Raw genomic sequence first — 19,681 nt, 5'->3', positions numbered from 1 at the left:
TTCCCCCCGATGCTACTTTCCTTCCAGGTTGTGCCTTGAGATGTTATCCAAAATGGCACTAGAAATGGGGGGGATGGTAACTCTTGTTAGGCATGATCTTAACATCTCACGACACACGTTTTTATCAAACTCCATGTGATTTAAAAAAAAAAACAACAACAACCTTGCCATTGCTTTATATTTCAGTGTTCTGTCTCTTGTGGTCGAGGGCATAAACAACGAAATGTTTACTGCATGGCAAAAGATGGAAGCCATTTAGAAAGTGATTACTGTAAACACCTTGCTAAGCCAAATGGGCACAGAAAGTGCCGAGGAGGAAGATGCCCCAAATGGAAGGCTGGCGCCTGGAGTCAGGTGAGCAATGCTTCTCCTCTACGACTGCTTCCTTACCTTCGGGCCTGTGACTGAGACCAGCCTGTTGGTTTGTGTTCCTGTGCCTTGTTTTGGTTTTTCAGAGGGGAGCTTGGGGACTGGGAGGGAAGAATCTTTATGTGAGGATACTTACTAGCTGCAGAATCTTGGGCAAGTGCTCTCAGTCGTGGCACAGTGAAGAACCAACCACACAGATACTCTTTAGAATCAATTTTTAAAAAATTAGGTTCAACGTTGGCAGCCTCTAGATTGATTTTTCCAGAGGCCTACATCTTGATACCTAAGGCCCATAGAAGCATTGGGCATCTGTATTAACATGCGAAGGAACTGAGAATCCTTCATTTCTACATGACTCATAGAAAATTCCTCTAGAAATGGGAATTTTTCTTAGTGCTCTGAGCTGGCATCAGTGTCCCTGATACCTCCCAGCTATATTTCACTTCTCAGCATCATTCTCCTGCAGAGGACTCTGATCCTCTCAAGGCTTTTATGATATTGATCACGTTTGTTTCTGTCTTTGTTTTAATTTAATCCTCAAAGCTTCTGTGTCCAGCCAGAGGTAGATCCTCCTTTGGTTTCCTTGAGGGATACAATTTTAAGGCAGTGCTTCATACTAGTCACCCTTAATAGCTTTCTAAGTGACTATTATCATCTCCAACTTCTAGGCCTTTGATTTTGGGAACGATTCAATTCATGTAAATGCCCACAGTTAACCTTAGTTAAGAAACCACTAATTAGCTTGTCCTCTTGCAGATTTTCATGCTCTTACTTTTCTTTATGTCCCTTAGCTTCAGTTTATCTATTTGCATCTTGTCCTGAATATTATGTTTACAGCATGTAAAATGGTGCTTATTTTAAAGTCCAATTCTTTCAATAAAAAGACAGTCAAAAGAATCTTTCTCTCTTTATTGGTAAACACAGAGTAAGTTTTATAGTAGTATCCTGTGATCTCAATGGGAAGTCTAAATTTCCTCACAAAGCTGTGATGATTAGGTTTGAACCCTGTGTAGGTTGTTGTTGTTGTTGTTGTTGTTGTTGTTGTTGTGTGTGTGTGTGACAATTAACTGATTTTTTAAATATATTCTCATGATTATGCTATTACAGTTGTCCCATTTCCCCCCTTTATTCCCTTCTGCCCTACACACCCCCTCCCACCCACATTCCCCCCCTTTAGTTCATGTCCATGGGTTGTACATATAAGTTCTTTGGTTTCTACACTTTCTCTACTATTAACCTCCCCTTGTCTATTTTCTGCCTACCATTTATGCTACTTATTCTCTGTACCTTTTCACCCCCTCTTTGCCTCCCACTTCCCCACTGATAACCCTCCATGTGATCTCTATTTCTGTGATTCTGTTCCTGTTCTAGTTGTTTGCTTAGTTTGTTTTTGTTTTTTTTTTGTTTTTTGGGTTTTTTTAGGTTCGGTTGTTAATAGCTGTGAGTTTGTTGTCATTTTACCGTTCATAGTTTTGATCGTCTTTTTCTTGATGAGTCCATTTCATATTTCATATAATAAGGGCTGGGTGATGATGAACTCCTTTAACTTGACCTAATCTGGGAAGCACTTTATCTGCCCTTCCATTCTAAATTATAGCTTTGCTGGATAGAGTAATCTTGGATGTAGGGTCTTGCCTTTCATGTCTTGGAATACTTCTTTCCAGCCCCTTCTTGCCTGCAAGGTTTCTTTTGAGGAATCAGCTGACAGTGATGGGAACTCCTTTGTAGGTAATACTGTCCTTTTCTCTCGCTACTTTTAAGATTCTCTCTTTAATTTTGTCTAATGTAATTATGATGTGCTTTGGTATGTCCCTCCTTGGGTCCAACTTCTTTGGGACTCACTGAGCTTCCTGGACTTCCTGAAAGTCTATTTCCTTTGTCATATTGAGGAAGTTCTCCTTCATTATTTTTTCAAATAAGTTTTCACTTTCTTGCTTTTCCTCTTCTCCTTCTGGCACCCCTATGATTCAGGTGTTGGAACATTTAAAGATGTACTAGAGGTTCCTAAGCCACTCCTCATTTTTTTTAATGCTTGTTGCTTCATTCTGTTCTGGTTGAATGTTTATTTCTTCCTTCTGCTCTAAACCATTGACTTGAGTCCCAGTTTCCTTCCCTTCACTGTTGGTTCCCTGTAGATTTTTCTTTATTTCACACAATGCAACCTTCATTGCTACCTGGGTCTTTTTTATGCTGTTGAAGTGCTCAGTGAGTTCCTGGAGCATCTTGATAACCAGTGTTTTGAACTGTGTATCTGATAGGTTGACTGTCTCTTCGTTGTTTAGTTATTCTGAGTGAGGGTTTTTTTTTTTATTTAAACATAAAGTAACAGGATTTTCAGAATGCCTCCCCCCAAAAGACCATACCTATTCAAAGTAATTGCTTAGAAAAGCCTAGTTACTTTTGTAGAAGATACAAGTAAGCATAGTTATGTTGTGGTCTGTGGCCAGCTTTTAAAATTTCCTGATTTGATTTGCAGAAATGAATTATATATAAAAGCAGGCAAGGCAAGGTGCTACTTAGGTAAAATCCAATTTCTGCAATTTAGAAGTATACCTAAAAATACTCAAACCCTGTGGTTGATGGAGAAAGATGGTCTGCATGATTAAAGATTATTGGCTTACTAATGATCTGGTAGTAAATAGGAATATCCTTAAGGCAGTGATATTAAAGCAAGAGTAATGATTATCCATTTGCACCAAATTTAGAAGATTTTACATCTGGTCCCTTTGTTTTCTGCTGGTAGCTATTTTACGGTCATCTCTTCTTCAAGGTAGGAAGAATAATTAGTGCAATTTCTCATCATGTCAAAATGTCTGATGATAATAAGACATATAGAATATTGGGATAAGAGACTAGGGCAGCTATACTAATCTTCATAGTCTCTCCCTAAAAACTGGCATTTTGAGATTTAAAGTGAAATGTTGTATTTAAGCGACATCTTTTGAAAATCTTGAAATTGTAAAGGAAATGTCTCCAAAGAAAGAAATGCTTTTCTTGAAAAACATCCTCACTATAGTTTTAAAGCATTTTTTTTCAAAAGTTCACGTTCAATTTGTTTACATGATTTCGATCAAGAACTAAGGTTAGATGCCTATGAAATTTTAAGACAAACATCAGCATCAAATTCCTGGCTCAGCTCTGTCTTGTCACAATAAAAAGCATTCCAGAGTGCCATTTTTTTTTACCTTATCCTATTCCTAACAGAAAGCCTTTTTAAAAAGTGAAGATCAGGAACAAAAACAATAAATGATTAAATTAGAATTTATGAGTCATGAATTTATTCAGTGGATCATTCATCAACCCTGAGTTACTGTCTTTTTTACTCTTTATCATCTCACTGGTCAGGATGGGACTACAACTCAATTGGAATGCCATGATTTAATTAATAGCCTTTGTTTTTCTATCTTTCTGATACAAAACAATGCTGTGCTTGCAATCAGTGGTGTCTTCGATTCAGGGAAATAATTCATTTTTTTCAAGCTCTTCAATTCAGCTTCAAAACAGAAGCTGGAGATTGCATTATGAATCAACCAGCCATTTGGGGTTAGGACTTTTACCTTTTCTTTTCAGATTTTTATTTATTTATTTTTGGAGAGAGGAGAAAGGGAGAGAAACATGTGCGACAGAAACATCAACCAGTTGCCTCTCACACACCTCCAACTGAGGACCTGGCCCCATAACCCAGGCATGTGCCATGACTAGGAATCAAGCTGGCAAACTTTCAGTCCACAGGCTGGCACTCAGTCCACTGAGCTACACCAGCCAGGGCAAAGCTTTTGTTTTAACTACAATGAGAACAGAACCTGTGGTGTCAGATTCTGAAGTATTCTGCAAGTATTTAAGGGAGAAACATGGCAAATATGTAGCTTGCATCTTTTGAGAAAGCAAGGAAATCATATGCATATGGTCAGTGAGGAAAAATGGAGTTGCTTTAAAGATAGATACACGTGCTCTCATGACTGTGTTTGTGTTTGAACTATGAGCATTAGTGATGAATTGCTTGCATACAGGCTTCTCACCTGTACTCTAGTTGACACTGCACAGAAGGCTGCATCCTGTTAGCAGCATATTTTAAAACTGGTATCCACAGTACTATAGTCAGTACATTGCCTGGGACAGAATTTACTTTGACTTTGTTTTTCTAGTTTTGATTGAATTAGAGTCATTATCTCTGTTCTTTGCTTAATATATTTGTGGAGTATGTGCCTAAAAGTTTACTGAAAAATACAAAAAGTATCTTATGTAAAATGCTTAGCATGGGGATAAGCTCTCAGCCAGGGTGAATTTGTAGCCCTTCAGACATTTGGCTATGTCTGGAGACAGCTTTGGTTGCCACAACTTGGCAGAGCAAGGGAAATGCAACTGACACCTAGTGGGGAGAGTCCAGTGGTGCTGCTAGACTTCCTGTAATGCACAACACAGTCTCTAACAAAAAGGAATTATTAGGTTGAGAAACCCTCTTTTAGAGACTGGTACATAGTAAATGCTAAGTAAAAGTTTGCTATTTCTGTTGTTACCAATGATATTATTATCATTGGTTCATATAGTTATTTTTCAAGCTAGCCTCTCCTTTAAATAATGTGACCACAGTAATACTGGAAGAAAGTATCTAAACTTCTTTCCAGGGTTTCAAGTGTATATTATGATTCCCCAAGCATCAGAACTTCCGCAGAGATTCTTTTTATCTATGGAAGTAAATAAGCATCAAGTCAGTGAGTTCTGCATAGTAGCTCTGCACAGCAGGGGCTGTAGAGAGATGAAACAGCTCCCGGATCAGTAGTTCGGAACTAAAAACATCTACTTTCAAACCTGCACAAATAGACTGACATGCAGAGTGATGGCTGGGGGGAACACATTAATAGAGACTGCTCAAATTTTTTTCTCTACAAACTAACCAAAAGATGTAGTAAGTAAAACCAGAAGAATTAAGCACGTGCAAGTGCACATACCACCACCATCACCACCTCCAGGGTTATGCAGAGGTTTTTTTGATGCTGTTTTATTCATGGGGTTTCTGCACAAATCTCTCAGAATTCACCAAGCAAGCCTGGCTGGCTGTGTATGCAAAATGTTGCATCCCCTGAGACAGCACAGGAGGAAAACTGGAGCCCAGACAAGGAGCTGAGGCAGTGCATTACATTTTGAACAAAGATTACAGTGGATGCAGGGCACAGAAAGGCAGAGCTTGTGCCTGTTGTGCATTTAAGTCAGGTTGAAACTTTTTTGCATTATTTCAAAGCTGGCTTTGACATAATAAAAATCAGAAGCCACAAAGATATATTATGTAACTGAACTTTCCTGTGTCTTCGCCTTTTTGAAAAATTATCAAACATTGTACGGAGTGATTTTTTAAATGTTGCATACTTAGGGCTCTTAATACCTTCCCTTCGTCCAACTATATGTAATTTACTCAGTAATGATAGCACTAAAAAGAGTTTTCATTGACTTACAGCCTGAATAGTATGCAGCCTAAAAGTCTTTAATGTTGTTTCTTTTTTCCTTAGGCTATTAAAGCATTGTGAGCTCTTGAATATGTATCAACACTGTGCCCAACACAAATTTGTTTATGTAACTGCTCTTTTTCTTCCTTGGTATTGCCATTTGGATACATTGTTCTGGACATGTAGGGTTTTACATTTTAGACCCCAAATTCAAATAGCCAAAGGATTTGGGGGTTGTTGTTTGTTAATGATACCAGTGTTTAAATGTTTCTGTTATTGGTGTGGTAACCCTCCCATGGTACTATTCATTCATTTCCAGGGTAATCAATGGGAAATATTATACGTGTGGCACCCATAACATTATATGGCCATTCTCTGTAGATAAAATAGTCACTTGTGTCCTGGCACTCCTGGTTCCACCAGCATATGATGACTTTAAAAGTCTGGTTTTTCGTGGGTCACAAACCCCTTAAATCCAATTAATACAATTAAATCCAAACAATAATAGCCATGTTGCGCCAAAATATTTCCTCTCTTTAGCGGGCTTTCATGTGAACATTTGAGCTCCTGCCTAGCTTAGACTCATCTGAAACAATGTGATTTCCCAAGTTGCCTGTGTTCTTGAAATCTGAAATGGCAATAAAATTAATATTCAGTAGAATTCAGTGGGTGTACTTGATACCACCTTTCCATTAGCTCAGAGTGAGAGGAGTCCTATTGCAGGTTAATTGGACAAGATTTTTTTTTCTAATTTAAATGAGCATGATTCTATTCTTTATTAAGACTTCCTCTTATGCATATGGCTTTAATGTATGTTAAACTTGTTTTCTCAATGCCAGGCAAATTAGTGGAGGCTGAGCTATCAGGAGAACTTGGTAAAATTTTTAACTAGCTAAGTGTAATAATATACTGGGTTTTTTTTCAATCAAATGGTGCCTTTCATTTCTGTCAAAGCCTTAATAAAAAGTATAATTTTGGGCCTGACCATAAGTGAGATTATAAAATCCAGCAATGAAAAAAACATTTAAAAATTAATTTAGATGAAAGTTAATTGCAGATTTAATATGGTGTTTTGCAACTTGGTTGACCAAATGCTTCAGCCTGATTAACAGTATTTTTTGAGAGCTGAAACATAATGCCTAAGGAAATGTTTTTTCCTTGCCAGCTTTTATTCTTATATAGTCAACTAAGGTTGTAGACAGACAAAAATACTGGTGAATTCCATAGTTTAGAAAAAATTCCTCTCTCTCCAGAAATAAGAGTAAGAAAAGGAAGAGGCTGGAGAAAATAATTCTACATACAAGGTCCTAAAATCTTCAGTGATTTGCTCTCCGTGGGCTATACTCTTAACCTGCCAAGAAATTATTCTGGTAGAGTACTGTACTTCTAATTTCTAAGAGCCTCATATCCTCCAGGATAGAAATTATTTGGGATTTTTATTTCACATAGCAGCTCTATTTTTAGTTTGTACTAAATGTTTCCTAATGATCTCTCTCCCAATCTCTTCAATTGTCCTAAAATTTTGGTAACTTTAGAGATTCCTGAAAGTTGAATACCTTCCTCAGTCACCAATACTCATAGGCAGTGAGTTTGAAGATTTAAGACCTTACTTTGGGTCTGTTCACTGGAAATTAGAAATCCTTGTGATAGCTGTGAAAGGCATTGGATTAGGGGTGCATTCCCTAGATCTGTGGCTCCCCCCACCACACATGCACACACACACACACACACACACACACACACCCAATGACCCAAAGCTCCCACTTACACACTCTTGTCTTCTTAGTGCTCTGTGTCCTGTGGCCAAGGCGTGCAGCGGAGAAATGTGGGCTGTCAGATGGGAACACGCAAGGTAGGCAGCGAGACCGAGTGCAACCCCTACTTCAGACCAGAGTCGGAGCGCACCTGCCAAGCCCCGCTGTGTCCTCTATATGCTTGGAGGGCAGAAGAATGGCAAGAAGTAAGTAGAGCCATGAAGTGGGCACTTGCCAGGCATTTTGCTCAACCCCCTTGCTATCATCATATCTATCCCCTGTGAAGCCTTCAAGCACAGTGACAAGCCTGGCTCTCTCCCAAGGTTTGTGGTCAGAGGCAGGCAGCTCACTCCCACCGGGCTGGGATGGCTCCTCCTTTTTTCAAAATTCCTCTGTCTGCGTCCTTGAATGTTCCTAGTCCGGCTGCCTCCAGAGAAACTTTAACAGGCGTTAGGCCAAATGCATGCAGATAACTGTCACAGGAGGAGGGGAAATGCATGAGATATTTTAAACGTGTGTATCTAGACTTGGTTTTTCTGTGGCAGACAGCCGCAGACAGACTCCAGTGGGACTGTATTCCTCTTCCTCCCAGGCCTTGGCTGTCAGGTAGGAGACAGGCCCTCACCCGAAACCCTGATTAATTAGTGAGGTATTTCACAACATTAAGAAAATGATGGAATCTGAAGAATTGCTCTGTTGATGCAGAAATAGACAGACTTGTTTTTCTCCCATTTAATGTTTGGTTAAAGAAAATGTTAATGTTTAATATTAATGTTTTGTCAAAGAATATACTAACTGTCCCCAAGGAAAAGTCTGGCTAAAAAGGTAAGACATTAATAGGAGCTAGCCTCTGTATCCAGAACAGAAAATTCAATTGTAGAATAGGGAGAAAAGAGCTTTAGGAAGCAGAACCGTGTCCATTGATATTGGAATGAAGTAGAAGATGCATACTGTTATTCACAGTAGCTTAGACACGGAAACAACCTAGTGTCCTTCGATGGATGACTAGATAAAGAAGGTATAGTAAATATAGAGTGGTGGGCAAAAGTACGTTTACAGTTGAAATACAAATAAATAACACAATAATTAATGGATAATAATAATAAAAGAATAAACTGTTTCACATGAAATACAAATAAATAATACAATAATTAATAAATAACAACACAAGAATAAACTCTGTATTTTACATAGTCACAACTGTAAACCTCCTTTTGTCCCACCCTGTGTCTACAATGGAATACTACTTAGCCATTAAAGGGATGAAATACTGCCACTAGCGACAACATGGTTGGATTGTGAGGGTATCATGCTAAGTGAAGTAAGTCAGGTGAAAAAGTGCAATTCTACTTTTTTCCAGTTTTATTGAATTGATGTATAGTATTGTATTCATTTTTGGTGAAAACATAATGATTTGATATATGTGTATATCACAAAATAATTGTCACAGTAAGTTACAGTGACAACATGATTGGATCTTGAGGGTGTCATGCTAAGTAAGTCAGGTGGAAAAGTGCAAGAGCCATTTGATTTCACTCATATGTGGAATATAGAACTGAAAGCAACAAACTATTCAAACAAGCAAGAAGTAAACTCATAAGCACAGGCAACAGTATGGTGGTTAATAGAGAGAAAGGAGGTGAGGAGGTTGAAGAGGATAAAGGGGGTCAAATATGGTGATGGAAGGAGGCTAGACTTCAGGTGGTAAGCATATAATACAGTGTTCAGATGCCAAATTATAAAGTTGTACACCTGAAATCTATATAGTGTCATCGACCAAAGTTATCCCAATAAGTTTAAATTTTAAAAAGAAAGTGCATTTTGTAAAAGGTGTGGAGATATGAATAGTAAGACAGAAATTTACTACCAGGAAGAGTTTTTATAACAGGGGTAAATTGTGACCTGCATGGTGCTAAATGCTTTATGTTCACCACCTGACTTAATCTTTATAACCACTAGACAAAGTGGGCATTATTATTATGACCCCATTTTTCAGTCAAGGAAACAGGTTCAGAGAGCCAATGTCACTTGTCCGAATGCCACATACCTAGCAATTGGAAGAATCAAGACTTGATACTACATTTATTCTCTTAGAACATTATGAAATACTGCACTGTATTCTTTTTAATTATTATTTTATACAAGTACTGTGGCTATTCTACTTTTTCCAGTTTTTTTTTTAAGATTTTATTTATTTATTTTTAGAGAGGGAAGGGAGGGAGAAAGAGAGAGAGAGAAACATCAATGTGGGGTTGCTGGGGGCCGTGGCCTGCAACCCAGGCATGTGCCCTGACTGGGAATCGAACCTGTGACACTTTGGTTCACAGCCTGCGCTCAATCCACTGAGCTACGCCACCCAGGGCTTTTTTTTCCAGTTTTATTGAATATAATTGACATAGTATTGTATTCATTTTTGGTGAAAATATAATGATTTTATATCTGTATATATTACAAAATAATTACTACAGTAAGTTATAATTAATATCCATTAACTATAGTGAAATACTATAGCTATATAGCTAAATACTAATACTATTAACTATAGTGAACCATATAAGTGAAATCATATGGTTCTTGCACTTTTCCATCTGACTTACTTCACCTGGTTACCTCACATACTTACAAATTGTTTTTCTTGTGATGAGAAGTTTTAAGATCTACTCTCTTGGCAAATTTTAAATATACAATATGGTATTGTCAACTATAGTTACCATGCTAGACATTACATCCCCAGGACTTACTTATCTTATAACAGGAAGTTTCTACATTTTGACCAGCTTCTCCATATTTGTAAGTTTGGTGTTTTAAATATTCTACGTATAAGTAATATCATACAGTATTTGTCATTCTCTGTCTGATTTATATCACCATAATGCCCTCAAGCTTCATCCATGTTGTTGCAGATGGTAGGATTTCTTTTTTTTAATGGCTGAATTATATTCATATATGTATATGTGAATATAATATATGTATAATTGAGAGAGAGAAGACCTTATTTTCTGTATCTATTTATCCATCAGTGGACACTTAGGTTGCTTCCATATCTTGGCCGTGGTAAATATTACTGTAATGAACATGGGGTGCATACATCTTTTTGAATTAGTGACTGTTTTCTTTGGATAAATAACCAGAAGTGTAATTGCTGCATCATATGGTTGCTCTGGTTCTAATTTTCTGAGGAACCCCCATACTGTTTTCCATAATGGCTGCACCAATTCATACTCCTACCAACGATGCACAAGGATTCCCTTTTCTCCATATCATGGCCAGCACTTGTTATTTCTTGTCTTCTTGATGATAGCCATTCTGTCAGGTGTGAGGCATTATCTATACTGGTTTTGATTTACATTTCCTTGATGATTTGTGATGTTGAGCACCTTTTTATATATCTGTTGGCCATTTTGTATGTCTTCTTTTGAGAAATGTCTGTTCAGGTCCTTTGCCCATTTTTAGTCTGATGTGGTCCACTTACTTATTTTGCTTTTGTTGCCTTTGGTTTGGGTGTCAATCCAAAAAATCATTGCCAAGATTGATGTCAAGAAACTGACCCATATGTCTTCTCCTAAGAGTTTTATGGGTTTCAGGTGTTATGTTCAAGTCTTTCATCTATTTTGAATTGATTTTTGTGTATGGTGTAAGATATGGGTCCCATTTGATTCTTTTTCAGGTAGCTATTATCCTAACACTGTTATTGAAGAGACTATCTTTTCCCCTTTGTATATTCTTGGCTCCTTTGTCATAAATTATCTCAGCATATGTGTGTGGGTTTATTTCTAATAGAATAGTGACTCTATTCTATTCCATTGATATGTGTGTTATTTTTATGCCAGTAACATACTGTTTTGATTACTATAGCTTTGTATTGTAGGTTGAAATCAGGGAGTGTGATGCCTCCAGCTTTGTTCTTCTTTGTCAAGATTGCTTTGGTAATTTGGGGGTCTTTTGTGGGTCAATTTCCATACAAATTTTAGGATTTTTTAAAATTTCTGTGAAAAACACCTTTTATAATTTTGATAAAATTGCATGGAATCTGTAGTGTAGACATTTGAACAATATTAATTCTTCCAGTTCATGAGAATAGAATATCTTTTCATTTATTTGTGTTTCCTTCAGTTTCTTTTGTCAGTGTCTTACAGTTTTCAGTGTACTGATCTTTCACTTTCTTGAATAAATTTATTCTTAGTTTTATTTTTTGATGCAATTTTAAATGGGATTTTTTTAAGAACTATAGGCTTCAAATGTGTGGGGACCTAGCCTTCCAGCCCCGTCCTTCCCTTCCCCTCCCCTCCCCCCACTAATGGTTCCATTGTTGGCAGTCATCTCTTTCCTTTGGGCTTTCACCTTCTTTCTTCCTCCCACCTCCTCTCTCACCCACTCACTCTGCTACATTTAACCTGGTACCTAGTTGGGGCAGGCATTGACTTGATGTAAGTGAGCACACCAAGGCACAGCCTCAGAGCCCACCGAATGGGAGGTTTCCCCAGCCCACCCCTTTACAGGAAGTCATCTTCCTCTTAGTAGTCCTTGGCAACCATCAGAGCTCTTGTTTGCTTTTTGAGTGTACAGTCTTCTTTTCCTTCCCTTTGTCTACTATTGAAACTCGCCTATTTGCTGACAAGATGCATTTAATGCAAGGCATGTAGCAAATGGCACCCTCCTCTTTTTGAGAAATAATCCACACATCCACCTTGAGAAGTACAAGTTCTGCATATGTACAATAGCATCATCAACATATTTTATACAACCACCCTTGCTGTGTACTGCACAGCTCCGGAGGTGCTGTTTCCATAGGCTGCAATGGTAGAGGTACCCACTAGAGCTGTATAGCACAATGGCCCTACTACTGATGATGATTTTAAAAATCATACATCTTATCATTTATTAAGCTATAGACTGAGCACTATGTGGAGAACCTCATTTAGCCTTTTCCATAAGTCTCTAATATAGTAATTAAATTTCTATCCTCACTTAAAGATGAGGAAACTTGAGGATTAGATAGGTTATTTCATCCAAGTTCATGCATCTACCAGGTAATAAGGCTGGGATTCAAAGCCCAGCATCCGGACCTGTGGAACACATGCTCTGAATCTTTATATTCCCCTACCTTTTGGTTGTCTAAGTTGAATAATTTTATTCCCCTCTTGATGGTTTTTCCAGCCTCTTACTGCAGAGTTGGCATCGAAGTAGAATTCCCTTGACTGGGTGACCACCCCCACCTGCTTCTAAAAATAAAATTCTTGGTCCAGTTGGTTGATAATTAGACCTTAAGCCATGTGGTTGAACTGGATAGAGGGGGGTCTCGATGATGTTGGAGCACTTCAGTGGACCACTTTTGTTTATTGTGAGGCCTTTTGGCTATGTAGACAGAAGGGACATCAGTGTGCCTTCATGGCAGCACAGTGTAGCACCTGGACTTTCAGATGTAGGGCAAAATAATTGGAGAAGAGAAAAAATGCTCTATCCAGACATTAGTGTCTCATTTTGTTTATGTCCTGGAAGTATCACATTGTTAACAAAAGATCATTCCATGTGCTGCTCTGAGAAATCGACTTCTTTTTTTTTTAAGATTTTATTTATTTATTTATTTTTAGAGAGAGGGCAAGGGAGGGAGAAAGAGGGGGAGAGAAACTTCAATGTGTGCTTGCCTCACGTGCACCCCCTACTGAGAACCTGGCCTGCAACCCAGGCATGTACCCTGACTCGGAATTGAACTAGCAACCCTTTGGTTAGCAGGCTGGCACTCAATCCACTGAGCAACGCCAGCCAGGGCTAGAAATCAACTTCTTATTTCTGGTCTCCAGTTAGTTCATCTGCTAAATGGGGATTATATGGCAGACTCTGTTGAAGGGATTGAAGGGTTGTGCTGAAGATTGAGAATAAGTGAGAGGGTTCTGTACATTTTAGATCTTCCTTCATTGCTGCTTCTCTTCAGTATAGTAGCCTTGGTGGAGAGTTCAGATGATGACCAGCACTTCAGCTTAGCCTCCATTATCACAATGATGGGCTTTTAATATCACCTGCCAACTTTAGGCTAGACACTTGGCCTCTGGGTGATCAGTTTTACTCACTTTAGCCTTATAATGCTCATGAGGTTGTTAGAATTTAAAAAAAGAAAAACAAATACTTTTAAAATTTCTTTATGATTATAAAATCATAAAGGATTTACTTATTAATAGTATTATAATTTGACTTAAAGTTTTTCTTATAGCTGCAGAGGGCTTTCTGTCAAATTTGAACTGTGAGTATGTAGCTTATGCATCTCTTAGCACTAATAAATAAATTTCCCAGGACTTGCAAGTTTTCTTTTTTCTTTTTTAATCTTTACCTGGAATACTCTCTGTCTCCTCCCCAGGAACTCTATATCATAAGGCTGCCCTGCTCTTTCCCTTACTTCAGTCACCCATGTGCATCCTTCAAGGCTCAGCCAAGACATCACTTTTTCTCAGGAGCCCATGGTGATCACTCCTCCACACTAGTGACTGTCTGAGATGACCCTCTACTAGCTCTTACTGCCCCTTGAAAATACTCTGCTTTAGCAGGTCCAGTCTAAATTATTGTTGCCTGCTTTCCTTATCTGTGTTATCTGCTGTTAGGGGTCAGAAAGCCTATTGACTTAGTTTTCCCCAGCATTCAGCACATCACCAGAGCATTGAAGGCACTTGTTGAATGAATAAAATGAATGGAGGAACAAAAAGAGAGTTGGGAGGAAAGAAGGAAGGAAGGAAGGAAGGAAGGAAGGAAGGAAGGAAGGAAGGAAGGAAGGAAGGAAGGAAGGAAGGAAAGAAAGAAGGGAGGGAGGGAGGAAGGGAGACAGGGAGACATTAAAGAACAATGTCTGGTAATTGATAGCCTTTCTTCTTTAAATCTTTAGAATGTCTTTTAGAACAGTCAAACAAACTCTGTTTTCTTAAAAGTACAGCTGTTTTATTTCCTTGACACAGTGCCATGGACAAGCTGTGCTCGGATATGTCTGGCCTTTGCAGAGCTGCCTGCCCCACAGCTGTTTGGCCTAGGGCAGGGGCTTGGGTCACTCATACATATTTGGATTCTAAGAACTTTTATTGACATCAGCTGTGGAGTGATCTCCAAGTTTATCTTCTTGACACAGAAAAGTTAGAAATGAGCAGCAAGTCCTCTGTCAGATGATATAAAGATTTTATCAAGTTTCCAATAGGAGTGATCAGGTTTTGATGTATGTACAAGAGCCAGATACTAACTCTTTTATTCATTCAACAAATCTTTTTTTTAAAGATTTTATTTATTTATTTTTAGAGTGGGAAGGGAGGGTGATAGAGAAAGAGAGAGAAACATTAATGTGCAGTTGCTGGGGGTCATGGCCTGCAACCCAGGCATGTACCCTGACTAGAATCGAACCTGTGACACTTCGGTTCTCAGCCTGCGCTCAATCCACTGAGCCATGCCAGCCAGGGCCTCAACAAATCTTTATCAAGTACCCACAACACCTGCTCATCGCCAGGTAGTAGGTTTGCATCAGGGATGCAGAAGAGATCATGGAATTGCCATGGTGGGGTTGACAGAGAAAACAAGCAAACAAACATGTTACATGAAATTGCCGATTGTGAAAAGTGCTGTGATGGGAAAGAAACTAGATTCTGAGAGAGAGACAGAGAATAACAGGTCAGGCCTACCTCTCTAGGGTGGTCAGGGGGCAAAGGGCAAGAGAAGGTGATTCCACGTCGAAGGAAGAGGCAGAACAGAGCCCAGTGCCATTGCATAGAAAAGCAGAGCATGGGCTGAGCAGAGGGAGTGGGGACGAGATGCTGATATGAGGTGGGACTGCATGCATGGCTGGTTATGATGTCCCCTGTAGGCCAGGGAAAGGGTTTGGATTTTCTTTGGAACAGTGTAGGAGGTTTACAAGCCCCTTCAAGACCTGACCTCTGCCCACCTTCTGGAATTCCTGTCTCAGACTGAAGACTGTAACAACCCCAAACTGCCGTCATCATCCTGGCCCCACTTCCCCTTGACCTTCACCTCTAGCCTCCATGCATGCGGAGCCCCTCCTGAGCTGGCAGCCATCTCCTTCTTGCCTGATTCACTCACCAATCTCTGCACTCCTCCTCCTTGTCCCCTGCTATGCAGCATCCCTTTCAGCACTGTGGGAACTCCCACCCCTTGTCCTCTTCTGCTGTCACAGTTGCAGAAGACTTTGATGGCTCCTTCCTCCGTCACAATCACTGTTGTGAACTCATGTCTGCTCACACAGCCACATAAAACACACTAAACATTAAAGCCAAGGGCCACCAGTTCACCTGTTATCTTGACACAGGGACCCCAAACTGGGAGAAGTAGCCACCCTGGATGTCCTAATTGAGAGAGAAGGGGAGTAAGAGGATGTCAGGGCTGTCCCCAAACACGCAGCACAGAACTTGGCCAGTTGAAAGTACTGGCTGAAAGTTCAAATGACTTTAAAGTTATGAAATGTCTCCACAGTATTGTGTCTGCCTTTTTCCTATGCAAAATAAACTATTTTGTGGTAAAAGTGTGCAAAGGTGTTCAGAAATTCACATTTCTGACTGTAACATGAGCTTTGAGAATAGAAACTATTGGTAACTTAAAGAGCACTTTTCCTTTAATGTAGAGCCATGTTAGATAAACTGACTATCAACACTGTTCCTTAACACAGAAACCTTTGCACAGCACACAGAATATGGTGCTGTTAGGTTCTGCATTTGTCCTGTGACTTGTCTGTGCTCATACCCCCTGACAATGGTAGCTGGCCCTGGAAACGACACAACAGATTCTTTCACTGGTAGAGAAAAGCAACAACCTTAAAAGGTAGAAAACATGAATATGAAGTGATTTTCACCCCTTACCGCCACAATGGTTAGGGAATCTCACCAAAAGAGTATACAGCAGCTTGATTGCAATCTTTGACTAAAGGAAAGACCATTTCTCAAATAACTCTTTTTACGCGTTTACCCTGTGGCCAACCTACCTAGCTAAATAAAATAGTACATTAAATGTTTATTTTAGGTCTTACCCTCAAATTTGGAAAGTTATCCCCCACCCTGCTCCTGCTAATTTCAGCACATTTAAAGGCTCATGTAGCCTATGAAACTATAGGCCAGCTACCCAGTTCAGCCCAGTGCTGTGGTTATTTGTTTTTTGAATCACAGTGTGGCTGGAGTTCCAGAAGGCTGGTGGCATAACTTAGACACTTGGTATACTTTTTCCTAGCTGTAATAAAATTTAGAAAATCTGTTATAATTAAAATGAGGATAGTTGATCTCTCCAGCTGTTTTTCAGGGCATTTCTAGATCATTTTCTAGGAGAAAGGAAAGAGTTCATAAATCACAGGGGGAAGTGATATTACCAAAGACTGATAAAATCCAAAGCATGGGACTAGGCTTTTTTCCTGGTTACCCAGGCTCATGCTCTAGTTCAGATGTAGGACTCCAGGAGAAAAGACTTGCTGTATAATTTTAGAGCTTCTGTTGACTAATTCAAAGCACTGAGCATTGTCAGTCACTTATTTCTATTTTTCTAAAAGTTATACTCAATTGTGGACTAAAAAGTCCACATACTAAACCTGACAAGCTCAAGGGAGGCCAGGGGGGTGGGTCCTACAAATTCAGAGACCTAAAATAACAACATACAATGGTTTGAACATAAAAATTTCTGAGTACAAGCAGGTCATGAGGGTAGTCACGTCCTAGGCCTGTAGCTTCCCTGACAAAGGTCAGTGTTTACTTAAGTGAGCCTGTCTGCTGTCCTTTTGCATCTAAGATAACATACCTTTGAAATATCAGGGTAATCTCCTTTTCCAGACCCCTCAGGCCACAACCTCTGCACTGAGCAGAGACGGCAAGAACCCCTCATTGTTACCCTGTTTCCCTGAATACCATCTCAATGAGCTGTAAATGTTAATTATTATCTATCCTGTACTATCTATGTAAAAGAAGTATGTGTCTCTCCATTTTACTTTTTATCCAATCTCAGAGATTGCCCCACTTGGTTTTCTCCCACCACCTTAATTGATCACCAATGGATTTCATGTAACCCCCTTACATCTCTGATTCTAAAGTATAGAATAAGATGCAAAATTGACATTCTTCAGAGCATTTTCTCAATCCTTTGAGATTTTACTTCCTGGCAATTGACATCAATTTAACTCAAATAAACTCATAACATTTTTCTACAGGTTTGGATATTTTTTACACCAGGTAAAGTTTCCCAACTCCCTTTTCTACCATTGGCAAAAGAGTATTTAAAGTAATTAAATATTCTCCAAACCCTAGAGAGAGACACTTATCAAGCAGAAAGTATTTAGTAATCCTTGCATTTCTGCTCTAACCAGTTACTCACTGACACAGATGAAAGCCCTGTGAGTCAGTGAAAATGACAGGACACTGGAAGGGTTAATCCAGGTTGTCTGCTCCATCATGATCTTCTGAGTCACCTAGTTTCGAAGGAATTCCTTTTTCTAAGGGGAGTTATGTATTTCTTCTGCATATATCTACACAGCACAGATTAACCATGTTTTGTTTGTTTTGTAACATTCAGTAGCTCCTTAATGTACGTGGCATTTTTAAAATGAAGAAATAAAAATGTTATTACTTCACAGTCATTCCCAGCATCCTCCAGGGGCACAGAAAACCCAAAAACCATTGAGCTGGGATTGAGCTCGAAACCAGACCCAGCCAGTCTCCTGCACTGCTTGGGAGGGATCTGCTCCCTTGTGCTCATCTTATAGTGCTTTTGATTCATGTTTGTGCCCCAGAAAAACTGCATATAACTTCACATTTTAGATATTGAAGTTTTCTTCCAAGCAGGAAAAGTAAATTTTGAGTCAAGTTTATAAATGATAAGGGACTGCCAGGATGTACTATATATCCCTTCTACTTCTTGTAAAACAAAGTGGCTCACAAAAGACAGGAATACAATGTGACCCAGCATTTCCACTCCTGGGGATGCACCCAAAAGAACTGAAATCAGGCTTTAAACCTTGTACATGAATGTCCACAGCAGCACTACTCACCGTAGTCAAAAGAAGGAAACAACTCACATGTCCATCGACATTTGAAAAAATGTGGTACATCCATACAATGGACTATTATTTAGCCATAGACAAGATACATGCTTAACATGGAAGAACCTTGAAAACATTATGTGAAATGAAACAAGCCAGTCACAAAAGGACACACACTGGATAATGCCACTCATATGAAATACCCAGAATAGGCAAATTCATAGAGACAGAAAGCAGAGAGGTGGTTGCCAGGGGCTGGGAGGATGGGGATGGAGAGTGACTGCTTAACGGGTCAAGAAAAACAAGAAGCATCTCAGGAAAGAATTTTTTTAATTTTATTTTTCAATTACAGTTTATACTGATATTATTTTGTATTAGTTTCAGGTGTACACATAGTGGTTAGACAATTATATACTTTACAGAGTGTGCCTTTTGATATTTCCAGTTCCCATCTGGCACCACACATAGTTATTACAACATTATTGACTGTATTCTTTATGCTGTACTTTACATTCCTCATGACTATTTTGCACCAATTAGTACTTATTAATCCCTTTGTATCTTCCACCCAGTCCCCCCACCACCCCTCCCATCTGGCAACCATCTGTCTGTTCTCTGTATCTATGAGTCTGTTTCAGTTTTGTTTGTTTGTTTATTTTGTTCTCAAGATTCCACATGTAAGTGAAATATGGTATCTTTCTCTGACTGACTTATTGCACTAAGCATAATAACCTCTAGGCCCATCCATACTGTCACAAATGGTAAGATTTTGCCCTGGTTGGCATAGCTCAGTGGATTGAGCGGGGGCTGCGAACCAAAGTGTCGCAGGTTCAATTCCCAGCCAGGGTACATGCCTGGGTTGCAGGCTATAACCCCCAGCAACCGCACATTGATGTTTCTCTCTCTCTCTCTGTCTCCCTCTCTTCCCACTCTAAAAATAAATAAATAAAATCTTTAAAAAAAAGAAATGGATGTTCTATTCCACAAAACTCTTAAAAAAAGAATTTGGACAAATGGTAAGATTTCATTCTTTTTATGGCTGAGTAAAATTTTTTGTATATATGTATCACCACTTTTTTTATCCACTTGTCTCTTGATGGGAGCTTGGGTTTCTTCCATATTTT

The 19,681-nt window shown here is 39.1% G+C and overlaps 1 protein-coding gene across 5 annotated transcripts in view; it reads left to right on the top strand.

Moving 5' to 3' along the window:
* ADAMTS9 (ADAM metallopeptidase with thrombospondin type 1 motif 9) overlaps window positions 1-19,681 on the top strand; it is a 167,637-nt gene that overhangs the window by 120,400 nt on the left and 27,556 nt on the right. For 3 of the 5 annotated variants that reach the window (XM_028518086.2, XM_036030995.1, XM_028518085.2), the window contains 2 exons: window positions 187-354; window positions 7,597-7,770. In XM_028518086.2, coding sequence (XP_028373887.1) covers window positions 187-354; window positions 7,597-7,770 — 342 coding nt within the window. The remainder of the gene's footprint in view (window positions 1-186; window positions 355-7,596; window positions 7,771-19,681) is intronic. The other 2 variants (XM_036030993.1, XM_036030994.1) reach the window with 2 other exon arrangements.

The sequence above is a fragment of the Phyllostomus discolor genome, chromosome 7 (assembly GCF_004126475.2).
Source record: "Phyllostomus discolor isolate MPI-MPIP mPhyDis1 chromosome 7, mPhyDis1.pri.v3, whole genome shotgun sequence".
NCBI classification, from domain to species: Eukaryota; Metazoa; Chordata; class Mammalia; order Chiroptera; family Phyllostomidae; genus Phyllostomus; species Phyllostomus discolor.
Note: the sequence above shows the minus strand (reverse complement) of the source record. Positions and strands in the feature narration are given on the sequence as shown.